Source organism: Cenococcum geophilum, assembly GCF_001692895.1.
Source record: "Cenococcum geophilum 1.58 unplaced genomic scaffold K441scaffold_19, whole genome shotgun sequence".
Taxonomy (NCBI): domain Eukaryota; kingdom Fungi; phylum Ascomycota; class Dothideomycetes; order Gloniales; family Gloniaceae; genus Cenococcum; species Cenococcum geophilum.
Window position 1 is genome coordinate 2,242,294 of NW_027137577.1, and position 25,181 is coordinate 2,267,474.

At 35.0% G+C, this 25,181-nt stretch overlaps 2 protein-coding genes across 2 annotated transcripts; one reads left to right on the top strand and one right to left on the bottom strand.

The window, feature by feature from the left end:
- Positions 1–10,874: 10,874 nt before the first annotated feature.
- On the bottom strand, positions 10,875–11,704 carry K441DRAFT_530416 (uncharacterized protein; the record flags this gene model as incomplete). The annotated part of the gene is made up of 2 exons (XM_067642174.1): positions 10,875–11,543; positions 11,597–11,704. Coding segments are annotated over 2 exons (777 nt in total), but the record flags the coding sequence as incomplete, so codon positions are not given.
- An 8,556-nt stretch (positions 11,705–20,260) lies between these two features.
- On the top strand, positions 20,261–21,553 carry K441DRAFT_705422 (amidohydrolase family protein; the record flags this gene model as incomplete). The annotated part of the gene is made up of 2 exons (XM_067653599.1): positions 20,261–20,559; positions 20,643–21,553. The coding sequence occupies exons 1-2, from the start codon at positions 20,508–20,510 to the stop codon at positions 21,551–21,553; spliced, it is 963 nt and encodes a 320-aa protein (XP_067504493.1). The 5' UTR covers positions 20,261–20,507.
- Positions 21,554–25,181: the final 3,628 nt, after the last annotated feature.

Here is a 25,181-nt window from a genome sequence, read left to right on the forward strand (position 1 = left end):
AAGTATTAGAATTTATCTGTTAAGTATTTTACTAAGACGTTCCTACTATAACTAGGCTAGTCCTATTATAGTACCCCTCCTTTTAGCTAAAGGTTTAATATATTTTTATCTTAGTTAATAGTTTAAGCTTATAAGTATATAGGCTTAGTCTCTTCTTAATTTAGTATAGGCCTGCAAACTTCCAATTAAGTTTCTTTAAGGGTCGTTAAGTCTTTAGGTTTTGTATATTTAGGTAAACTATATTACCTTCTTTAAAGCCCTACGCGGGAGCTCGTCCTTTATTTATATACTATCCCTATACTGTTTAAGCGTACGCTAATTTATTTTATAATAGTTCTGTTAACTACTTTAGTTAATTAGTAAAGTTATACGCGTTATTTAGTTAAATCCTCTTAATTATAGGTTCTATTGTATTAATTTTAGGTTATAGTTTAAATTTAAGTTAAGGGTTTTATCCATAGGTTGTGTAGAACGGCGTTATACCTATTAATTCGTTTCTTATATTATTCGCAGTAAACTTAGCTAATAGTAGCTACTTTTCCTAGTTATCTTGTAGGTAGGAGTAGTATATTTATAGGTATTATTCTATAATTATGTTTATAATTTTAGTTTAACTATCTATCTTTAGATAAAATATAGTTAAGAGTTATATTTATATACTTAATTATTTATATAGGGCTTACCAGAAGTCTAAACCAGACTGGCTTTTATAGTTAGATATTATTAAATTAGAAAGTCCGTATAGCTTAAAGACGCGCTTAATAAAATATTCGGCTACTAATATTATATTAATTAAGTCTATAGGAATTATATATCGCATTTTTATAAGACGGTTAATAACTACTATAATATTCGTAAACCTATTACTATTAAACAGGTTAACTACAAAGTTAATTAAAATATCTCGCTATCTATATATTAGAATTAGTAACGATTAAAGGACTCCTTACTTCTTTATATAAGAGGTCTTCTTACGTATATATATTCTATATACTTAAATATATTTTATATATAACGTTTTACACAAGCGAGCGCCGCACACGGCCGAGCGCCGTAGCTCAAAACCCCACCAAAAATTAGAAAATTCATACTTTAATATCTTAACAACCACTAAATAATAAATTCTAATAATTTAGATTTAGACTTTTATATATACTCTATAGCTTCTATTAAAGTTATATAGTAAATAGTNTAGTAGTTTTTAAGATAATAGCAACCTAGCCCTATTTTACCCTTTAAGATTTAATATCTTAAAAACTACTAAACTATTTACTATATAACTTTAATAGAAGCTATAAAGTGTATATAAAAGTCTAAATCTAAATTATTAGAATTTATTATTTAGTGGTTGTTAAGATATTAAAGTATGAATTTTCTAATTTTTGGTGGGGTTTTGAGCTGCGGCGCTCGGCCGTGTGCGGCGCTCGCTTGTGTAAAACGTTAGTTATACATTATAGGCCAGTAATATACTTATTAGATAATCTTATAAGTCTTTATATAACTAGGATGCCCTAGTATAGGGGAATTGTATATAAATTTAAGTATTTTAAATCGTAAGGGTTCGGAATTTGGGATTACTATCTTCTATTAATAGTACAACCAATTATTATAGATTTCGCATTTAGCAAGTGTAATATCCTTATATTACCGTTTCCCTATTTAAATCGCTTTTATTATATCTACTATTTAGGGGTTATTCTTATATTTATACTCTATTAATTAATTAATTTCTATATCCTACTTATTAATTTTTAATTTATTCCTATTAAGCTTTATATTTAGAAATATAGGGCGTAGTTTCTTAAAGCGTTTAGGGGGCGGTAAAATTTATAATTAATTTATAATCCGTTTATTAAAGGCGTTAGTAGGTAAGTTCTATAATTATTATATTAATAAGTTAGGCTTCTAATTAAGTTTACTAGGTTAGTATATAATCTTAAAGTTAAATTATAAAAGGTATTCGGCCTAATAAATTTAGCGTTATATTAATTGCTTTATAGTTATAAAGTACTATAAGTTTTTATGGTCCGTTAATACGCATATTAAAAATAACAATTCTTTAAGTTCTAGACGCTATTATTTAAAACATCTAATAATTATAAATAGTTCCTTATTATAAATCTCGTAGTTTAATTTAGTAGGGGTAAGTTTCCAAGAGAGAAAGGCTACTAGGCGTAGCTCGCCGTTCTTATTATATTGTGATAATACTCCTCTTAGTATATAATTAGATGAGTCTGTTTTAATAATATATTTAAGGTCTAGATTAAAGTGGGTAAGAATTAAAGTAGTTATAAAATAATATTTTAGGTTATTAAAAGCTTATTTATATTTAGTAGTTTATTTAAATTCTATATTCTTCCTTACAAACCCTCCCACTACCCCCTAGATCTTCCAAGACACCTTGGAAGCATGGTACGTAAGGCAGACATTATATAAAGGTACACAGGCTAGGCGAAGGCGGAGCGCGTAAGACTAGCTGAAAGGATATACCTAGGTTTTCCCCCCTAGGGGGTTTTTCCTATATATAGAAGGTAGAAGCCTGCATGGACCTAAAAAGGGACCGAATCGGGCGATAAATAGAATTAATAATAATATATTCTTCCTTATTAAGTTTACTAATAGCTAAATAATTTTTAAGAAGTAATTAATAAATTAATAATAGAAATTTACAAATCTTAGAAATCCTTAGATATCTTATATACTACTAGGACTTTCCTAGTTTATAATTATAGCGATTTTTTTAAGGTCTATTTTAATTCCGTTATAGAATATAATTAAGCTTAAGTACGTAACTTTAGACGCGTAGAACTTATATTTCTTAATATCGCATTATAAGCCCGCGTCTTATAGGCGTTTAAGGACTATTTAGATATACTTTTAATGCTTAAAAAGCGAAGATAAATAGATTAAATTATTATTAATATACGTGGTAATAAATATATTAAGGAATTCGCGAAGCGTATTATTAACGTATTACTAAAACGTATTAGAACCGTTCTTTACGCTAAATAGTATTACTAGGTATTTAAAAGGTCCCTATTATATATAAAAAGCTATATACTTCTTATCTTCTTTATAAATACGGATTTAATTAATGGTAGTAACTACGTTAAGCTTTATAAAGTATTATACTTTTACTAAGTAGTTAAGCATTTATTAAAGTAGAGGAATTAGATATTAGTTTTAAATTATAATTGTATTTAGGGCTTAATAATTAATATAGAACCTTAAGCCTCCTTTAGGTTTCTTAATAAATAGTATAGGCGAGGTAAATAGTAATTAACTAGGGCAAACAAATCCTTTCTCTAGGTGCTCTTTAAGGTATTATTATATTATAAGTAGCTCTTCTTGCAATATACCATATAACGGGCCAAACTATAGCGTTATATTAGGTTTAAGTTCTATTTTAAAATTGTGCTTATCTTAATATAGGGGTAGTTAGTTTATAAATTATTTATTAAACGTATTAATTAGATTATAATATTCTTTAGGTATAAGAGGTTAGGGGTTAATATATTACTTCAGTTTTAACGCCTTTTTAATATCTTTTAGTGTTATAGTAAAGATCTTATAGTCTTATTTTCTTGCTAATAAATAAAAGAGTGCGGCTTATATTATACAAATTTTAAGGGGTTTTAATATATTATCTTCGCATTCTTTACCGCGATTAGCAGTTATAACTTTATTATATTAGTTTGGGGTTTATAGTAAGGGTAATTTATATTATATTAAATTTAAATAGTTATGTATATATTTATAGGTAAGTAGTATTTTAAGTAATAACTTTAGCAATAGGTTATACGGAATTTTAGTATTTTTTTAACCTAGCTAATTAAAGGGTTATGTTGTTTTAGCTATCTATATTTAAGTATTATTTTATAATACTTTAAGGGTGTTATAAATAGGGAAACGTATTTAAGGTATTTACTTATCTATATCTTTATAAAAGTATAGTGCGTTAGTTTGCCGTATATTAAAGGCTTACTATTAAAGCCTTATAGGCCTTAAGGCTTATTAAGTTTTTTTAAATTTAAGCGTTAAGTACTTGCGTAATTTATATTAATAAAGCCTATACTAGTAGCTTCGCTATCTATAAGGATTTATACTCCCTTTTATTTTTTAAGTATTTAAAATTTCGCTAAGTATATTAAGGGAGTCGTGTTATATATTAGCACTAAAAGAGCCTAGATACTTATACTCTTCCACTTCTTATCCTAAGGCGTAACTTAGCCCTAGAATAATTCGTTTTCTAAATTAACTAAAGGTAAAATGCTTTATAGCGACTAAGTATAATTTATAGAATAAATATAATTTAAGGACTAAGAGGAACTATATTAGACCTTTTTAAAAGGGTAAGTTTAATAATTTCTTTAAATATATCCCCTTTTACTACATCTAAAGCATTCTCTATTTGCGGCTTATATTCTTTATTTATTGGTTTCTAAAGGTATATAGGATTAAGTAGCATTAAGGTCCATAGGTTGTATATTGTCACAGTATATAAGGACTCTCATGGTACAATGTACGAGGTGACTATATATGATTGACAAACGATGTCGTGTAAGGATTTATGTATAGAGGTGAGGCAGTATATATACGTGTCGCTCAGGGGTTAGGTCTATGCTCGTGTCATAGCAACACCAAGTTATAACAATGTGTTAGGTCAGTGCCGTGACATATATAGGGCTTTTAGGTTTTAGAGACGGATCGCGCTTTAAAGTATATACTAGTTTCGTAAAGTTTTAAATATAAGGTATAGTTAGCTTTAGAGAATAAGTCTATTTATTATATTAAAGGTTTTTATTAATTTGTTAATACATTATAATAAATTTAGGTAGGTCTTTTAGTAGTTTCCTATCTACTAACTAGGCTCTAATCTTATCTAAAATAGCTTATTAAAGAGTAGTAACTCTAGCGGCTTAATTCTAATCTAGCTCGCTAATAAGACCTAAAAATTCTAAAAAGAAGCTAGTAAAGTCTTAGTTCTGTTATTATAGGTTCTTAAGTTTTATAATAGCTATATATTTGCGGCTAGCGTTATTATATATTTATTCTAGTAAAGAAATAAAGATTTTAAAGTTAATAAAGGTACCATTATAGAAGAATAAGTCTATAGTTTATATAGCGTCTTTACTTAAATAAGACATTCTATAGCTAATTTTACTAGCTTTAGTAGAGTATTAGTTATAGTTTATTAAAAGTTTAAGACGGAGCTTAGTTATAAAGGGTTATAAGTTATTTTTATTAAATATTAGAGGGTTAGGGAGCTTTTTAGATTTTATAATAAGTATTAGGTTTATTATAGGTATAGGTTAAGCTACTATTACTAGTTTAGGGTTTATATTTAATAGGCCGGGTTTATATATAGTTATTTTAATTTCGTTTATAGGTATTATTATTAGGGTCTCTAATATAAGTGCTTTAAGGTTATAGAGTTCTTTGCGGATTACTCCCGTTAATTACTAGTGCTAAGGTTCTAATATCGCTCGCTATTAGGCTAAAGCATCCATAAAGGACTGTTATATTATAGTTAACTATTCCCTAACTAGGGCTATAATGCTTATAGTTAACGCGGTAGGTTTAAGTTCGTTTACTATTTTAATATAATATAATATAAGGGTATAAAGAGACTTTGGGGGAAGATTTAAAGGAATAATATATATTTTATCTAAATATAAGGATATATAGCTCTTGCTAAGAATAAGACATTATATAAAGAAGAGAAAGGAATAATAAGAGAATTATATAATTAAATAGTTAGGGGCTTAGTAGTTAATGCATGCGTATATACGCACGCGGTCTTTAACGAACTTTAGTAGAATTTAATAGATCTGGTAGAACTTGGCAGAAGTTAATTAAGCTAGTAGAATTCGGCAGAATTTGGACAAAGTGTCGGAATTTATCCGTCGAGTGTTTTACCGAGACGTTCCTACTATAACTGGGCTAGTCCCGTTACAGAGTGGGCAATACGCGACGTTTGCCTTTACCCCCTATAGTCCTACCAATATAGCTCTAAATTGTATAAACAGGGGCTAGTTTTATAGCTTTAGTAAAGGGCTATAAAATAAGGCCCTATTTATAAAATATAAAGCTATATTAGTAAAGTTATAGGGTGTGTCTCGTTTTAATAGAGTGGGCAATACGCGACGTTTGCCTCTAAGCGAGTTTACGATATTTTAGTAATGACTATACCTAACTTTTACCCATATAGAACGCGCATCGGTAGCTATAATTTACCTTAGTAACCGCATATACTAAATATATAGTGCATATACTAAGTATATATACGTACTAGTATAAAGCAAATAAGAATATATCGCGGTAGTTAAACGGCTTATTAGTAGGAGTATATACCCCATATATGCTTAATATATACAGCGTATATACTTACTATTCTATAATATAGGCTATACTATAGTATATACTTAGCATATACAGCGGATATACTTACTATTCTATAGGTAGGCTACACTATAGTATATGCTTAGTATATATACTTACTATTCTATAAGGTAAGTTATAATATAGTATATGCTTAGTATATATACTTACTATTCTATAAGGTAAGTTATAATATAGTATATGCTTAGTATATATAGTATATACAGTATATATACTTACCATTCTATAGGTAGGCTATACAATAGTATATACTTAGCATATGTAGCATATATAGTATATATACTTACTATTCTATAAGGTAGGCTATACTATAGTATATACCTAGCATATATAGCATGTATACTTACTATTTTATAGACTATATAATAGTATATGCTAAGTATATATATCTAAAATATTGTATAATATTATTTATTTGCTAATTCTAAAATAATTGATTTTTTATATATGCACTATATATATATAAAGCTTAGCGTAGTCTAAAGCCAATCGTGGTCCGAAAGCTAGTTTATAAGTTTAGACCACGTTAAACTTTTAGACCACGCTGAGTTTTTTACAAGCCACGCCGAGCTATAAGCCCATAACTGACGGTTTAAGGGATAGGGATAGTTGACGTATAAATATCGTGCTTAGTTATTAGGATCTAAATATAAGCGGCCGTCAAACCCATCCCTTCGTCTGGCAAAAGAGACTTTTCGTATTAGGCGATTTGGGCGCTCCTGCCTGGGTTAGCATGCTGCAGGCACCCTAGCTAGCGTGATTTTGTTAGTAAGCCTCACCAAAACGCGTTAATATTGCGATGCCGATAAGATGCTGCAGAAGGCCATCACTAAAAAAACCTATATATTTTTTTGAGGAAGTTAAGCAAAGAGTCGCGATATATAATGTCATGACTATAGGTTTCTGCCCTTCCTCCATTAACTAGCTACTAATTATATAGGAAAATCCTCTGTTAGATTCCTTCCCTATACCTATCTACTTTATACGCGTTCTTAATATTAATAAGGATAAGCTAGTAAAGAACTAGCTTAAGGTTATAAGGGAGGACGTATTATATATATTAAATAAGATATATTAAGTGCTATAAGTAGTAAAACGGTTTAATTAGCGGTTATTTAATATAGAAGATTAATTAAAGGCAGTAGAGGAAGGCTTAAAGAAGGCTAAGAAAGACGCTATAGTAAAGGCTTAATTAGCTTTAGAGTCTTAATATTAGAGGTATAATGAAGTAAAGGACCGAAAATAGTTATTTAGTTATCGCCTACTAAATAAAAGTTGTTAAAGCACTAAAGGCATAGAGGAAGCCTGCAGGCCTTGCATTTATATACTATTTGCCTAATCTTTACTATAAGCTTCTTTACCTCCTTCTATCTATATATCTAGCACTTTAATAGGCACTTAAGGCCTTACTTCCTTATAAAGCTTTTAATAGAACGGTAAGTTTGCGTCTTACACCGTTAAATTATAGGTAGTAGGGTTTTAGCGGTAATATAGGTAGTTTTTTATTTTATTTTATTTTTATAACCAGGCTTAATACTAGATTAATATTGCCTATATTTTGGTAAGCTTTAACAAAAAAGACGCTTAATATTATACTTATTTAGGCCTATCTTCTAGCTGCCTATAATAATGAGGTTCTACGCCAATCGTATATAGAAATGGCGGTGGGCTTAAAGGAAGGGCTTCCTTAATATTTAGAAGATCTTCTTACTAATAATATAGGCGTTAATTATAGCCGTATTAAGCGCCTAAAAGAATAGAGGCAGCCAAGTGCGTATAGTAGTAATTTAGGTAGTATAGTAGCTTTAAAGCTAATTATAAATATTAATGCCGCCTATCTAGTTATTATAATCAATAGAGAGCCTAAGAAGCGTTAACTTCTTAATTAGATTATTGCCCTAAATGTTAGCTACCAGCTTCTTAAGGAAGGAATTATATACCTACGGCCGACGCTAATTGACTTTATTAACGTCCTTATCGCTATATAAGTAAACTATCGTCAAAAACCGTACTAAATTCTTATCCTGCTATATAATTAAAAGCACTAAATTAATAACTACTTCTTTAATAAAGTTAAACAGTAGCCTTTCCTTCCTTTTATTAGCCCTTTTATACACCTCTAGATAGTCTTTTAAGTTTAATTAAGCCGTGCTAGGTATAGTAATTCTAAGTTATTAAAGCATCTGGAGCAACGGAATATTTATAAAGTAGTTATCTAAAATTAGGTAAAATTGGCGAGCCTAAAGGGGGAGCTATTAGGTAAGGTAGAGGATATATTTAAAGATTTTTAAGAGGACAATATCTTAATGGTCTATTTAAGAAGGAAGCCTAAAGAAGTAGCTAGGTAAGGTAAATATAAAGCTATAGCAATACCTATATTAATAAAGGCTTAATATTTTAAAGCCCTTAGGTACTAGCTTGCTAGGCAATTTAATTATAGCTATAGACCGTTTAGTAAACCTTACTATTATCTTGTTAAAGCTGACTATAGATTTAGGTATAACGTACTTCCTAAACGCCTTACCTAAAGGAGTTGTTAACGGTTTAATCTTCTTAAAAACCTAATATTTAACGCCCTTTAGAGATAGTAAGGTATAAAAGAAGCGCTTAAGTTACTCTTATCTTTTTTAGCCTATAAATAAGCTAATTAAATATTTAGGATATTTAGGATCTATAGCTCAAAGGCCTTGCACTTAGGTAATCTTAAAGACGCCTATATAGATAATAAGTCCTACCTAAATTATTAATTCGCTAGCGGAGGTCTCCTTCTACGCCCGTAATTGTTTACCAGTATATTATCCTAATTGGTGATATTTGCTAGCTTTTTAAGATACTATATATAGGTTAGTATTAACTGCAAGATTCTTAAATATACTAATACTAAAGAATAGTAGAAATACTTAAATTGGTAGGTCCTATCTAGATCTACTTTTACTAAATACTATACCTACCTAATCTACCAGTATATAGTAAGCAGAGCACTTACTACCCTTATTTTAATTATAAAGATTATTAGATTTAACGCCTGCGTTAAAGCCGCTAATAGGCTTACTAGCATGCTAAGCGGTAAATATTAACTTATCTAGAAAGTTAATAACTTTAAGATCTAGTTTAGGAATAGCGGCTATAGGCTCCTATAAGGTAGGCACAGTAGAAAGGCCTATTCTTATAACTTCTTTAACTAATAGCTTTAGTAGTTTAGTCTTATCTACCTTATCTGCCTATCCTTAGCAGTTTCGCCATAGGCCTTAAAAATGGCTCCTAATTTATCCTTAATATCCTTAATTACCACTACTGCCGATAAGCTATCGTGTGTATACTGCGTCGCCTAAAAGGATTGTAAATGGGACTCCTAGGCTTAAGGTGCTTTTGGAGGCTTTAGAGACCTTAGAGGCTTCAGATCTAAAGATATACAACGTTTTTTGGGCGGCATAAGGACAATGTTTTACTAATAGTTTAATGATTAAATAGACGGCAACAATATTAAAGCTTTTTGATTAACTATACTATATACTATAGGCTTCCTGGCCACGTCGCTGCTATTTACCGCAATATCTAAGCGTCAAATGAGTTGCTAGAACCCTTGCTGTACTGACTCAAGGCTTCAACACCAAGCTCTATACGGTATAGAGCCTCTAGATTGGCTTATAAGGCGTGCATATACGAAAAGTCCATGAAAAAATTGCCACACAAAGGGATATTGAACTCGTCCATATTGAGGTTGACGATCCTCGGAGCTGACTCCTCAATTGGGCCTAGGCTGTGGCTATGCACGCTAAAGTAGCGTCAAGTTAATGGCTAAAGGTCCATAATAGATCAAGCTTTTAGACTCTTTAAGTGGCAGCGACCTTGAATGTACTAGCATACCCACGTTCGGCAGGCCCACCGTGGGTGCCAACTTGACTTTCGTCATTTTTGAAAAGCATGACAACCTCCGCACACTACCGAAGTTGAGAAGTGGTTAATTGCTTTTAAACTTACGGGCGAAGTCTGTGGACAATTAATCGATCCCTCCCTTCTTGCAACTTAAAAGTCAAGCATTTTGTGCCTTCTTCAAGCCCGACTACGATTAACGCTCACTTTTACCAGCCATTTACCGTTTTTTAAAGAGAAGGGAATAGAATTGAACCAGTGTCATGCGTGCACCAGCCAGATGAGATAGTAGCTTAGATTTCTTAGGATAGTTACCTTTACGTGTAGAGATGCAAAGATTTATATTATAATTCATTAATTGACACGCTTTCCGTATCACTCCTCCCTTGATATCTAGATTCTAGAATTGAGATCTGTGAACTCTCGTCATGGACAACCCATTGCCGATTGTTTACATTATCGTTGCTGCCATTACCCATGGTGCTTAGAAGGTCCTCCGTTTTCATAGATGCGATATTCGGCATCTCTATCTCCACGGAGTTACGGAGTGACTGCCCATTCAATTGATTGCTGCCCAGCTCGTGACGACCAGAAGAGGAGAGCAGGCGTGGCAGGAATTTCCTGATTAGCGGAAGTAGGCAGGGTGCGGCGGCACAGATGAGACTAGTGTTTGCCTCCACAGCTGACCAAGATATTACGCCGGATAGAGCCAAGAGTGGGTCGGCCGAAGTTAGAATTTTAGACATGATAACTATGCGAATTGTGGCGGAGACGGCAGCCAGCCAACCTAGGCACATTACGGCGTAAAGAGCAAATTTGTGCCGTAAGCTGAGTTGGAGGGTTCGTAGTTGAGGATATGCAATCGCGATAAGGGCAATATCGGTAAAAATATTCGATCCGGAGATGAAATAGGTGATTGCATTGGACAATTGGCGATCACACTGTTCGCTGAGGGGGTTGTTCCAATATGCAGAAATAGGCTTACATGCGAACGTCATGCATATGGTGGTCAAGGCTCCGGTTATAACCAAGTAGGCAGCCATGCAGAGGATCAATATCCTACTTGTGTGGTCTCTACCGAAGGCACCCAGATACAAAAGACAAATGCTTAGCTTTGTGACAGGCATCAGCATAGCATACAGAATTCCCGTGGCGTATAGGAGCTGCAGAAACGGCTTGAAAGCACTAGGTGAGATATCCCATATGTGATGGCCAGCTCCATGAGTGAATTGAAGGAGTGAAATAACTGTTAGGCCAATATTTACCAGCTAGTTCTGCAGGTTAGAAGTATTTGCGGTCTATTGCAGGATTTCTTCCTTACCCAAGCGAAAACTAATAGATAGTCATCGATTTGAAACTTGCGGACCAGGAAAAGGCGAGCGTAGACTCTGGCGAATACAAATATTGTTGAAATAGTTAGGCAGATAGCAGGGACTGCAATTAGTCCAGGAGGTTTTGATTCTGTGGACTACATGCTGTCAGCCCGAAACTTTCGCGAATAAAATAGAAGGTGAACTGGACCATCTCGTGATAGGTATGAGAATGTGCATGCGCTCAGTTAAACCAAATTAAGGAACACGCTTTCGGATCTGGCCGACACCATTAAGGTGCTACATAAGGGTAGCTTGGAATCTTCTGCAGCAATGAGCAGAACTTGGAATATTAGAGGAGTCTGAGCAAAGCAATGGGGACAGTGCGTGATGCAAGGGATCTAGCAAAGCACATTATGTGCGGTCTGTGGAGGTAATTTGTGGCAATCGGGTCATCAGCTCCGGAACCTTAATCCAGCCGTTCCTAGGACCATGACTCGGTGTTCTTAGGACTATGACTCGGTATTTTCCGCTGTCACGAAAATTTATAGGGTCTTCTCACATTTTATGAATAGTTTGCAGGGCGTTTAGTTGTGTATTTAAACACCATTTTGTGAGTATTAGATTTTGCCACCAATTAACTGCGGCTTTACAACCGTTTTCTGTACTTTTCTAGCCGTGTGTTAGCTGACACTAACCGCCTAATGTGAGAGGAACCTGTAAATGCATGAGGTGGCTGATAGCTGGACGCTTCTCGATTCCTGACGCACATCGGCCTAGTCCGTTTAGGCTGGCCAAACGTGAGTAACTTGCGATTCTTGAAGGCGATCCGATTCCTCTTCGCAAGCCGCCTTATTGGCTTGGACTTATATATGTCCATGTGCGGTTTAGACAAATAACTCCTCGGCGCACGATCGCCGAAGCAGCATCTCGGAGGATGAGGGGCCGTTCCCGCCTCGTGCAGATCAGGCCGTGCGCATTAAGCCATAGCCCCTGATTTTGCAACTACGTTTTTGTAAATCTGCGATTTAGTATCCTATTATAAATAAGAATATAATAGTATTTACTATAATTAAAAAAGTGAGAATGAAAATCACTAAATATTTTGGGAAATAAGAATAATTATTTAAAAATTATTTAAATTAAGCTTAAGCTTTTATAGTAATGTGCACGACTACATGTGCATGACCAGCTTCCACCCCCCCCCCCTCTGGCAAAAATTTATTTCGCTACGGAACGCGAGCTCGCGTAATCGCCACTAACTGTACATAGTGATTATAGCGAACGCCTGCGGGCGTACGCACGGGCTATTTTGGTTACTCTAGAGAATTATTCTAGTTAGCCAGGGGAACTGTCCTAGTTAGCTAGGGGAATCGCGGGGTACAGCTGAGCGTGGTCCGGAGAAAGTTGAACGTGGTCGCCGATGGGGGTCGGCGAAAGTTGAGTGTGGTCGCCGATAGAGCGCCGGCAAAAGGTTGGCGGTACTTAACTTTTACCCATATAGAACGCGCATCGGTAGCTATATTTAACTTAAGCGACTATATAAACTAAAATATCTAGAGTATATACTACGTATATACACAGAGATATATATATAGAGACATATATATATATATATATACCTATATATACACACACATATATATATATACACGCGTATTTATACGTCCCTTACTATACTAATAATAAGTAAAAACTATACTAAAGTAAACGAGAGTATAGTAGGGTGGTTAAACGGCCTACTAGTTAGTATCTATAACTATATGCTACGCATATACTAAGTATACGTAGATATCCCAGATCGCACCTAACATTAAAAACGAAGACGATGGTTTTAAAGATAATATAATTAGTAGAGAGAGTATTAAAGATAAGGAGGATAAGGGGAATAAGGAGGTTAAGGGTTAAGATAGTATATAATAGCGGCTTCTATTTTATATAGGTCTCTCTAAGGTAAGACTCTATACCGCTCTATATATAGGCTATATATATGCTTAGGATAGCTAAAGTATACTTTAAGACTATAGAGCACTTATTAGCTTCTATAGTAGATATTAAATTATTATCTAAGAGGTAGTAGACTATATTATAATGCCAGAATATCTGGCAACTAGAAAAAAAATTATATACTTTATCTATAAAGTAATACCTCTACTATCTATAGATGCAGATAAAGAAATAGTGTATAAGGTTATTAAGCAGTATATATTAAAGGTAAGTAATATATATACTAGGCATATACTATATTTATACCTCTAGTAGATTTAATTCTTATTCTATAAAATTGGTAACCCTAAAATTATATAACTACAGCTTCTTAAAGAAAATAATAGAGAGAGTGGAAAAGCATTTTATTAAGCGTTTAAATATAGCGGTATTAAATACTACGAGCACGCCTATAAGGATATCCTCCGTATATGCCCTATATATAATAGGGTTAAGCTTAAATTAATTAACGACCTCTAAAAGCGTAGCAGTCGTCTATACTAGGCGGTAGAGATTAATAAAAGCTTAAGTAAAGTATAGAGAAGTAAGTATCGTTTATATATATTAAATATATACTTATAATATACAGCTACTACTATAGCATTTTACAATTATGGCGGTAGTGTATTTACCCTAGAATATAAGAATGTATATGTAGTAAAAGCAGACTAATAATATTTTTTCGGCATAGAGTACGTGTATAGCCAGCGTATACGTAATATATGCTTATTATATATAGATTAAGTTTATTGGTTGTTTTAGTAGCAGTAATACTAAACTATAGTATACTGCCTAGCCTTTATTATTAACAACCGCCTAAGTAGATATTTAATACCTTCGTCTATTTATAAAATATAGAATTTAAGAACTAAAATAAGAATATACCTATATTGGATATTTAACGTTAAAGCAAAAATATTATGGTATGTAATATTATATATTATATACGCTAGGTATATATTAACCCTATATAGGGTTTAACCACCTATAAGGCTAAGGTAGAGTAGTAAGCCGAATATATAGTGCACAGCTAGATTACTATATTCCTATTAATATGGCACGGTATCCTTATATTTACCTTATTACGCGGAATTCTTATATATATTATCCACCATACCTAATAAAGCTACTAATTGACCTTGCTAATGACGTAGTTAAAGTAATAAGGTAGATGGAAGTCCTAAGCCTTACTATATATATGCCCCGTATATATATAGTATATATATAGTATAGGTCGATTTATCCTATTATTAGAATATTATACTTTATGCAGAAAGTATAGGACGCAGACACTACGTATAGTATATAATAGTCTTAATATTAAGGATCGAATTACTACTTTAATTTAAAAGGAGAGGTTGCTATAATTCCTAGAGGGGATGGTATATATAGGTAAGTATAGGTTAGATATATGCTATATATATATAAAGCCTAAGCGAAGTAGGTGTTATACGCAAATTCTCTATAGACTAATATAAAGAGAACACCAAGTAATGGATTTAAGTAATTTATAACTTTAATAATGAGCATTTCCTTATTATATGTTGTATATATATATGAGCTAAGGCATTATAATACGTAATATGTATTAAAATGGACCTATTATTTAAAATGGTATAAGGTAAAACGAATCTATTCTTAATTATGGGATAGGATAAGAATTTAAAACGTATATACGCCCTATACTAAGCATATACTAGGCGTAGGCTAATATTTATAACAGGAATTAAGGTATAGGTATATGCCTTTCTTAACCTAGAAATACGTATTGTATATATAAAGATGTTTAAGCTGGTATTTAAAGTTTTAGGCGATGCTGCCCGATTATTTATATAATTTATATATATTTACGGAACTGGACTTCGCATGGCTATAGTTAATATATATAAGAAATAAGCTAGTGGTACGTATAAAGAATATATACGCGTTATATATGCCTAGCATATACTAACGGTATATAGGTTTTAGAGATTACCTATATTTAATTAACCTATTACGTAAATAGGACGAACACCTTTAATATATGCTTATATTCTGCCTAGTATATATTAAATAAAACTTTATAAAGCAAGATATATTATAGAGTAGATATAGAAAGCGGAGATAGAGTAGAAACTTATAGCGTGTATATAAAGTATATACATACTATATCTAGAGCTTACGTCTTAGATAAATAATAAGAAGAAAATATAGATACTAGCTAGGCTTATAAAGGAAAAGTTAAAGGTCCCTTATAAGTAGTGGGCATATATACAGAAGCATAATGGAATTAGTAAAAGTAGTTACTTTTAAGATAATAACTTTACTAGTTGAAAATTATGCGTACTTACTATAATACTTCGGTAATATATACGCTCTATATATACGCTATATATTCTAATGCTTTAATATAAACTTAAACTCTATATATAAGAGATATTTAATCTATAAGAGCTATATAAAGAGACGGGAATAGATAATATATAAAGAAATTATTATAACTTAAAGCGGATAGTAGTATAGCTATAGAAATAATATATATATACACGCTGTAGATATAGAGTAGATGCTAAGCTTAAGCAGCCTAGAAATAGCGAAAAGCAGCTAAGTAACGAGCTAGAAATCCTAGACTAAATCTTCCTTAAAATCCTTAGAACCTATTTAATACCCCTAAGCTAAATCTATAGTATATACCTGGTATAGAATTATCTACTATATTTAGTAAACAGACTATATTATAGATAAGTATAGTAGATAATGAAATAGCATTAGTATCGGATATGTCGCGCATATTTATAGCATATATAGCGCAGATGCTGCCTCTACTATCTTAAAGTTAAACGCCTTAAACTATAGGTAAGAGGTATAAATCTAACCTATCTATAAAGGAGATAGAAAAGGAGGTATATATACTATATATATAAAATATAGAGAGACGAATTAGTAAATTAAAATAGGTTAAAGATATATATAATAAAGCAAAGGAACTAGCAGAGCTTAAGAAGTGGGTATAGGAGTATAGTGTTAGTATATAGGGCGTATATATATAATATATAGAGAGTAAGTATTATAGAGTTCTATTACTATAAATAAAGAATTAATTAATATAGGCCTATAGCCCCCACGCCCTATATTGGGTATATACCTAGCCTAACCGCCTAGTAAACTCCGCCAAAACTCTAATAATGTATACTATACACTATATATGTAGTATGCAGGCCTAGTATATATTAGGACTTAACCGGTAAGGCAAAATAAGTAATAGGCTCCACCTATAGTAGGAAAGGCTTATATAGAACATAAGTATAATATACGCAGTAGAATAAACTAAACTTATTAAAGCTCTTACTACCACCATAGTAGCGGCTAGTTAGTTTTCTACCCCCTATACTAAACATTAATAATGCATATATAAGGTATATATAAAGTAAACCTACTACTTAAGCGGCGTACGGACGGCGAGGGGGATTCCTTACGGTCGCCTAGGGGGGTTAGGCCGCGCTACGTATATAGTTAGCGTATACTAAATATATATAGATAAAATACTAACCTTACGCTTTAAGCTAGTAGAGGGAGTAATAGGGCCGACGCGCTATTTCCCTTAAGTTAGTATACGCCTAGCATAAGCGCGTGTTAACCTATAGTTAGTAGAAGACATTAGGGGTTTATATATACGTAGTGTATGCGCGGATAAGCTAGCAATATAACTAAGTGGTAGTTTTAGTAATATATATATAGGGGATACGCTAAATTAAACTTTTCTAGTCTCCTAAATATAGAGTTAAGCATTAGTTTTAGAATTAGGCAGTAGCCCTAGTAGTAGCCGTGCTTATTCCTTATATACACTACCCTTAGGCCTATAAGTACCTTTATATCTAAAATTAAACTTAAGGGGAATAAGTATATAGATAGATAGATATATATATTAGGGTATAGTGCGCATATATAAAAGTAATACCAGTGCTCTTACCTTGCGATAAAATTGCCTACTAAATTAAGTGGTAAACCCCTAGTCCTAGGCACTATATTTAATTAGCTTAGGCTTAGTATATATATAGTATAGAGTGGGTATATATAAAGAGTGTGTAGGTATCTATATACTCCGAGATCCTAGACTCTAAAGGGCCACAACTATATATACTATTAGCGACGTATATATAATATATGGGTATAGATATACCTAGGCTTATATAGGTATTTGGCGTCCCGCTAAGTACTAGAGAGAATAAATAGTTTTAGGGCGCTATAATATATTAGCCTTGTATATACACTGTATATATATAGCATATACTTCTTACCCGTAATTAACTCTCTAACTAGCGTGTTATTAGTAGTTAGGTTAGTTACTATATATAGTAAGTATATACCAGGCTACTATATTAATATAGTAGTACATATAAGCACCGCTGTGCTTATTGCGGATATGTTGGCGATACTATAGCTATATTAGTAGAGCCGTAGATGCTGCGTATATATAAAACGTATACTTAGTTAAGCGGTAAAGACACAGCCGCATATCTGCGTGCTATTAACTGCGATATTATACCTAAACTTTAGCTTAGTATATGCTACGTATAGGGTATAAATAAGTAATATATACTATAGTGTTTACTAAAGAAAGCATAGAGGCGGTATTAGGCGGGTCTAGTATACGCTTAGTATATGCCTACCCAGTATATAAAGTTGTATATACTTATATTATTTTAAGCTAAGAGAGCTAGGGCTGTATATAGTTAATATATGCACTAGGTGTGCAATTCTATATACACTTATATCTTCTACTAGTAAGAGCTGCTACGGCGCGCGCTATAGTTATTATAAGTATATACCGTGCATATGCAACTATATAACTTACTAGGTGCTACCTAACCGGGATTTAAATTCGGAATTGGGCCTATAAGGCTCTATAAGTATATATACGCATATACGGAGTATATGCTTACTATAGTAATAGCTAAAGGGAGATGGGTTAGCAGTGGAGGCCACCTGTGGGTTATTAAAATCCGTAATTGTTAGATTGCTTATGGTAAGCGTATACGCGGCGTATATAATTATTAAATGTATTTTTAAAAGTTTGCCCTAGTTTTTCTGTTAGTATATATAAGGCCTATGCCTACGTTGCTCTGTATATACTTATGGTATATACTATAATGTTATAGAGAAGAAGTTGTGGTGTAACTGTTATTGTAGATATGCTACGCGTGTATATAGGCCATGTTTTAATAACTAACTACTATTACCTTATTTGGCTATATTGAGGCATATACACAGCATATACCACAATTGTATACTATAATATTTGCGATTTATGGACGAACAACTTTGCATTTTCTATTTTATTTAAATTGCATGTGTATTATATATGCGGGGGCTAAGCGTGGTGCGAAGCTGAGCGTGGTCTAAGGTTGAATTTGAAGTTCGGACCACGTTGAACTTTTGGACCACGCCAAGCTTTTTTCGGACTACGCCGAGCTGTAAGCCCCGAAGCTCCTCATTTGGAGTCCGGAGCTCGGAGAGTTGAGAGGTGTTGTTCACGGGCGCGGAAATTTATAGACGACCAGAAGAGGAGCACCCAGTTTAATATAGCACGCAGACAACACAATAACCCCCCCAAGGGATGCAGATGATTTGAGTCCTGATAAAAGAGCTATTCTGTCTTTATGCTGAATCGTGGCTTGATCAACTTCTCGGCCACAACTCGGGACGACTGCGGGCAAAGGGGGCTATAGTGAAACCGGAAGGGAGTCTGGGGTATTTGTCCTTGCCCCAGCAACCCTTTATTACTACTCTTTTCTTTCCGTCTTCAACAACTCGCATAAACGAACACTTGCTGGTAGAAGAGTAAAGCCTTAAGCACCCGCCGTGCAAGCAACCGACATTATTACCATCTCCCAGACGCAAATGAAGCACCCTTGCCTTTATACTTGTGAAAATCAAACATAACTACCAAACAAACCTATAAACTTCACTAGCCCTTGCCTGGCCACTCTTCATTGAAGATATATTTTTATTATTGCGCCGTTTGGCGGCAAGGGTGAACGTAGAGTTATTGCGGGGTAATTGGCAGACATCTAGAATGGTAAACACTAAGTGTCTATAGCTTGAGCAGAAGGACTTTAGCAGATGATGGTGCGATATGCCCCCTCTTCTAATTCTAGATACTCAACTATGGTGGCAGACCAGGCTCTCGTCTTCCTAGCCTCTTTAGACATGATTAAAGGCTTGGATGATTTCAGATGAACCGGCTGTTTGGTCCATGAAAAGACACAACGAGAAGCCTGTAGATAAACAGGTGAATGCCTAGGAAATTGCAAAGGAAGGTTAAGATACCAGCAGAGAAAATACCTTCTTTTAGGCCCCTTTATGCACATTTGACCCTGCAAAGTGGGCCAGTATTGGTAAGCTGAAGAATGCATCGGGTAAAGATTTAACGTAAGTGGGCAGAAAAACACGAATTAATGCAAAGTATACTAGATATCACACTGGCTCATCTTAGAGGATATTACCTTGTTCTGTTAAGATTCCTGCGGTTAGATTAAAGACGCTTCGCAGAAGTTTTTGGGGGGGGGGGGATAGGGAGCCGTTGCACGTGCTACCCCTGCCCCGTAACCAAATTCTACTACGGAGCGTCTGATTTATGAGATAAACATGAGGTAGGTGGCGGAAAGCTGACGACGACGACGATCGTGATCGCCACTCGGTCGACACACTCGGAAGTTATGCCGGATAACTCGCATTGGTTGATAGTAAGGAACTCTACGTAATGCGGCGGGGCTGGAACAACATAGAGAATGAAGAAATATAAAAGCCGCATGTAAAGAGTAGACTCAGACAATCAAGCTAAATTTTCCTGTATCTAGGCCCGCTAAAGTTATCTTATACACAAGGTCAATTATTATAGAGAAATACTGCGTGAGTTCTATATATAAACTACCTACTTACCACCTTGCTGCGAATATGCCTAAAATCGATGTTCATCACCACGTCTACCCTCCTGAATTCACTGAAGGCAAGCCTTCTTCCCCTTTCCCTTAGTTCCAACTTCACAATGGCACAGTACTCCTACTATGAATCCTCACTAATATCGTATAGCTCTCAACCAAGCCGGTGGTGACCCTTCAGGCTGGTATATACCCCCCTGGACACTCTCCGCCGACCACGACATCAAAACTCGCACCGGCACCAAGACAGCCATTCTCTCCATCACCGCTCCAGGGCCTGCCATAGTCGGCAATGCCATAGCAGCCGCTGCTTTAGCGCGGAAATGCAACGAGTACTGCGCGCACATCAGAGACGAGGACCCGCATGGCTACGGCTTCTTCGCCTGCCTGCCCTCCCTCCTCGACACCTCCGCCACCCTGGCTGAGATCGCATACGCCTTCGACATACTGCACGCAGACGGCGTCATCGTCTACACGCGGTACGGCGCCGGGCACACGTATCTCGGGGACGAGCGACTCGTGCCGGTGTGGGCGGAGCTGGACAGGAGAGCGGCGGTCGTGTTCGTGCACCCGACGCACCCGGTCGACACGACGCTCGTCAACGCACACGCGCCGCAGCCGCTGTTCGACTACCCGCATGAGACGGGCCGCGCGGCCATCGACCTCATCCTGCAGGGACGCACGCAGCAGTTCCCGAGCGTGAAGATCATCCTCTCGCATGCCGGCGGCACGCTCCCCGCGCTCGTTGACCGCGTGGCGGGGCTGCTGCCGCAGACGCCAATGAGTGTTGGGATGAGCGGAGAGGAGATCCATAGGGAGGCCAGGCGGTTCTATTTCGATACGGCGTTGAGCAGTTATGGGACCACCCTGAAGATGCTGCTGGGGTTTGCGGAGAGGGGGCACGTATTGTTTGGGAGCGATTTCCCGAATGCGCCGGAAAGCAGTATTGAGTATTTCACACGGCAGTTGGAAGGGCTTGATGTGGACGGGGAAGCGAAAGAGGACATTTATATCGGGACGGCGAAGAAGTTATTTCCGAGGTTGGGAGGAGAAGGGAAGTGATACTTAATTGGAGTATGTAGAGCAGTAATTAAGAAACAACGATCCGAGTTATTCACTGTAAACACTGAACTGCGCCCCTTTAAGTTAATCAGAATTAGCCTTCGCGTTAATTTTTAGTCAGTGAAGGATCTATTGGTGTCTACGTCTACGGTATAGACCTGATCCACCACCCTCACACAGCCCCAAAAGTTCTTCTGGTTTATGCATAGGTGAAGCCTTTATAAGCGTTTACGTGCTTGCAGTTATAATATAAAATTAAAGTTTATGCCTATAAAAAATTATTAAAAAAATTATTATGCCTATTATAGGGTAAAAGCGAGAGATAGCGCCAGCTTGTCTAGTTTAGGCCTTTTATTCTTTAGTTTAATAAGGATAAGGTTAGCAAGCTAAATATCCCATCTACTTTTACTCTAGGTAATAGTAATATAGCCTAAAAAACTGGTTAGAAAACGGTAGTTATATAGACCGGATACAAACCTAATAAATACTTAGCCAAGGTTTAAAGATAAGACTTAACTAAACCCGGTATCTTAAAGCCTATCTCCTAGCACTAAGTAATTACCTTTTTAAGTCCTTTAATATTATAGCTGCTAGTAATTATAAATAGGCCTTAATTAATAAAGTTAATACGTTAAATCCGGTCTTTATTGCGGCGGACGCTATCTAGCACTACTAAGAGCTTCGGCCCCTATAGCGGCTGCGAGGCCTTACCTTCTAATTACCACGCACAAAGCTTAGTAATAGCGAAGACGTAGCTATTTATAACTAAGTATTAGACTATCTTGTTAAATAGGGCGTCTAAGGCCTCTTTGTCCTATATCTCCCCTTTTTCCTCCTTTATAGCTTCCTCCCCTATAGCTACGGCTGCCACTATAGCTACCCCCCCTAGCTACCCTTCTGCCTACTTAGCCATCTTCTACCTCTTTTTCGCCCGCTTAATATCTTTCTATATCTCTTTCCGTTTTAACTTCTATTTTTAATAATTAGTGGCCTATAATTCTTAGTTAATAACTTACTGCTCTAAAAATAAGTAAAGCTTATCTTTTATTACTTAGGCGCCATCTATATTGCTTTTTAGTCTTGCGTATTAGTCTTTATACTCTTTCTACTTTAACTTATACGCCCTTATAATATTCTTTAAGCGCTAGGCCTTATAAATATTATATAGCCGTACTATTTAGGCCTTAAATTTGCTCTAAAGGCTATAGGGGGAGGAGGCTAGGGGGGCTTCCGTTGACCATAAAGTAGACTATAGGGTAAGAAGATTTTTAAAAGAGTTTATATCTATAAGAGGTACGGGGGAGACGTATAAGCGTAGCGTGGGTAAATAAAGCCACCGGACGCGTAAATATTAAAGGAGAAGGAGAAAGAGAGGGCTCTATATTATACAATTAGAATTATAGTAGGCCTTTCTATATAAAATTAGAAGCCCTACGCGAGCCAGCGCGGGGAAAGGGTTAAAAAATGGATTATTAAGGCGATAGTGAGGTTAAAGGCGCGCCAAGGCCCTCTATACTAACCCAGTACTAACTTAGGCCTTAAAAACGCGTCCAAAAAGTAGGGGCCACTACCTAAGGGGGAGAGGTAATATTTAGACAATATATCGCGGACTTAAAGGGGTCGTGCGTAACCTAAGGTTATGCTAAGCTTAATCCAGACCTTTAATACCTATACGTCTATATACCTATACGCCACACGTGGTTTTGTATAAGGCTCTACGCGAATCTCTATATAAAGCTCTACTAGAGCTCTACACAAGGCTCTGCCTAAAGCTTACCCCCTACTACGTAGCATAACGGAGGGATAGGATTTAGGAAGTAAATCCTTACTAACTAGTATCTTATAAGGGATATTATTGTAGGTTACCTTAGGTTGCCCTTAGAACAACCCCCAGATACCCCTTAAATAGCCGTCGGTTATATACTAGAGGTACGTGCCGTAGTATATAATCTCCACAATCCCTAAGGCCTTATCTCCTTAAGGATTTATCTCTCTTATCAATCTATCCTATTCTACAATCGTGTCCTTATAGCCCCCTATCTATAAAGTCCCCTTATGTTTAAATCCTTTCTACTCTATTTAAAAGGGCAACTAGCTTAAAACCTAAATTGTTTATATCTTTTATTTATATCTACTATTTCTCCCTTAAAAAATCTCGTAACGACCTAAACGAAAACTCCACGGATACCCTATAGAAAGCCGTCGCACTAAGGTAAAAAGGTCCCTCTAATAGCGAGAGATTGCGATAATATAAATACCTAGGTAAGACGGCTAAACGAGCCCTAATACCTAGATGCGCTAGGAGCTTAAAAACTCTCACATACCTATAGTTACCGGCAACGCTAAGGAAAACGCAGACACCCTCTATAATAGCCATAATACTACTAAAAAGTAGCCGAAACCCCTCTGGCCCTACTTAGGCTAATTAGAAGATTAAGCGCTAGAGGTAACCCTAAGATCTTCCCCTAAGCTAGAAATGCTAGAGGAATATATTAACGCGTCTAATTAGGGATTTAACCGGAGCCCTCTTAAAAGACCATCGGCCTATAATTGGTATAGTAATAGTATATAGACTACTTACAAGCTAAGTAGGCCTACCCCTTTAGGTAACTTAACCTAAATACTAACTTAAGACCCAAGCCTTATTAGGAAGCCTATACTAGCTACTAGTACTAACACTACTTCTATAGCTAGAGCTTCCCTAGGCCTAAGTTTAGAAAGTTAAGAGCCCTATACCGATTTCCTTTAAGGAGGATATTAGGAAGCTATCGCTAGGCTCTTAGAAGCTATATAGGAAGGAGCTACTAATAAATATATTAAAAACCTTTAGGGGTAAGTCTAGATCTAATAGAGCTTAATCTAAGCTAGATAAAATCTTTTATAACCTAGTTAAGGCTAAGGGCTTTTTAGGGGCTACTTAATACCTACCTAAGGAGGTATAGAAGATTTAAAGAGGTATCTATATAATAAATAGAAAAAAGATATAGACTAGCTAGCTAAGGCCTTTAGTAGTTTAGAACTCCGTTATAAACCTAGCGCCTAATATTTAGATAATTAGGTTTATAAGGTATACAACTTCTTTAAGATGCTAATAATATAAGATAATACCAGAGAATATATATAATAGATTATTAGTAAGATTAAGGACTGATTACTAAATTAGATCGCGCTTAATTAACTTAATAAAGAGTAAATTATTATATGGCTATAGCTATAAACCTTCCTAAAAGGTTATACCTAAGATCCGTATATTGTATAATATAATAATAAAGAATAATTCTAAAATGGTACACAGCTGGACCATTAAGATTTCCGCTAGTTTATAAACTTTATAGAAACTTATACTTAATAAATAGATCTAAAGCCCTTTAAAAATAAGGATAGCAGCATCCGCGAGAAGGAGAAGATTAGGCTTATCTAGGTGTAATAAAATCCCCTGGAAGGTACATATTAGATAAGACAGTAGGAGGTTTTATCTATATCCTATCTATATTCTATATACGTCCTAAGAGACACAGTTAGATAGATAAGGGGCGAAGGGTTTTACTAGCGTCTTAGAAGGATTATATAGGGAGCTAGTTCTCCTCTAGAGAAGAACTAGTAATTAGTCTCTAAATAGAAGAGGTTA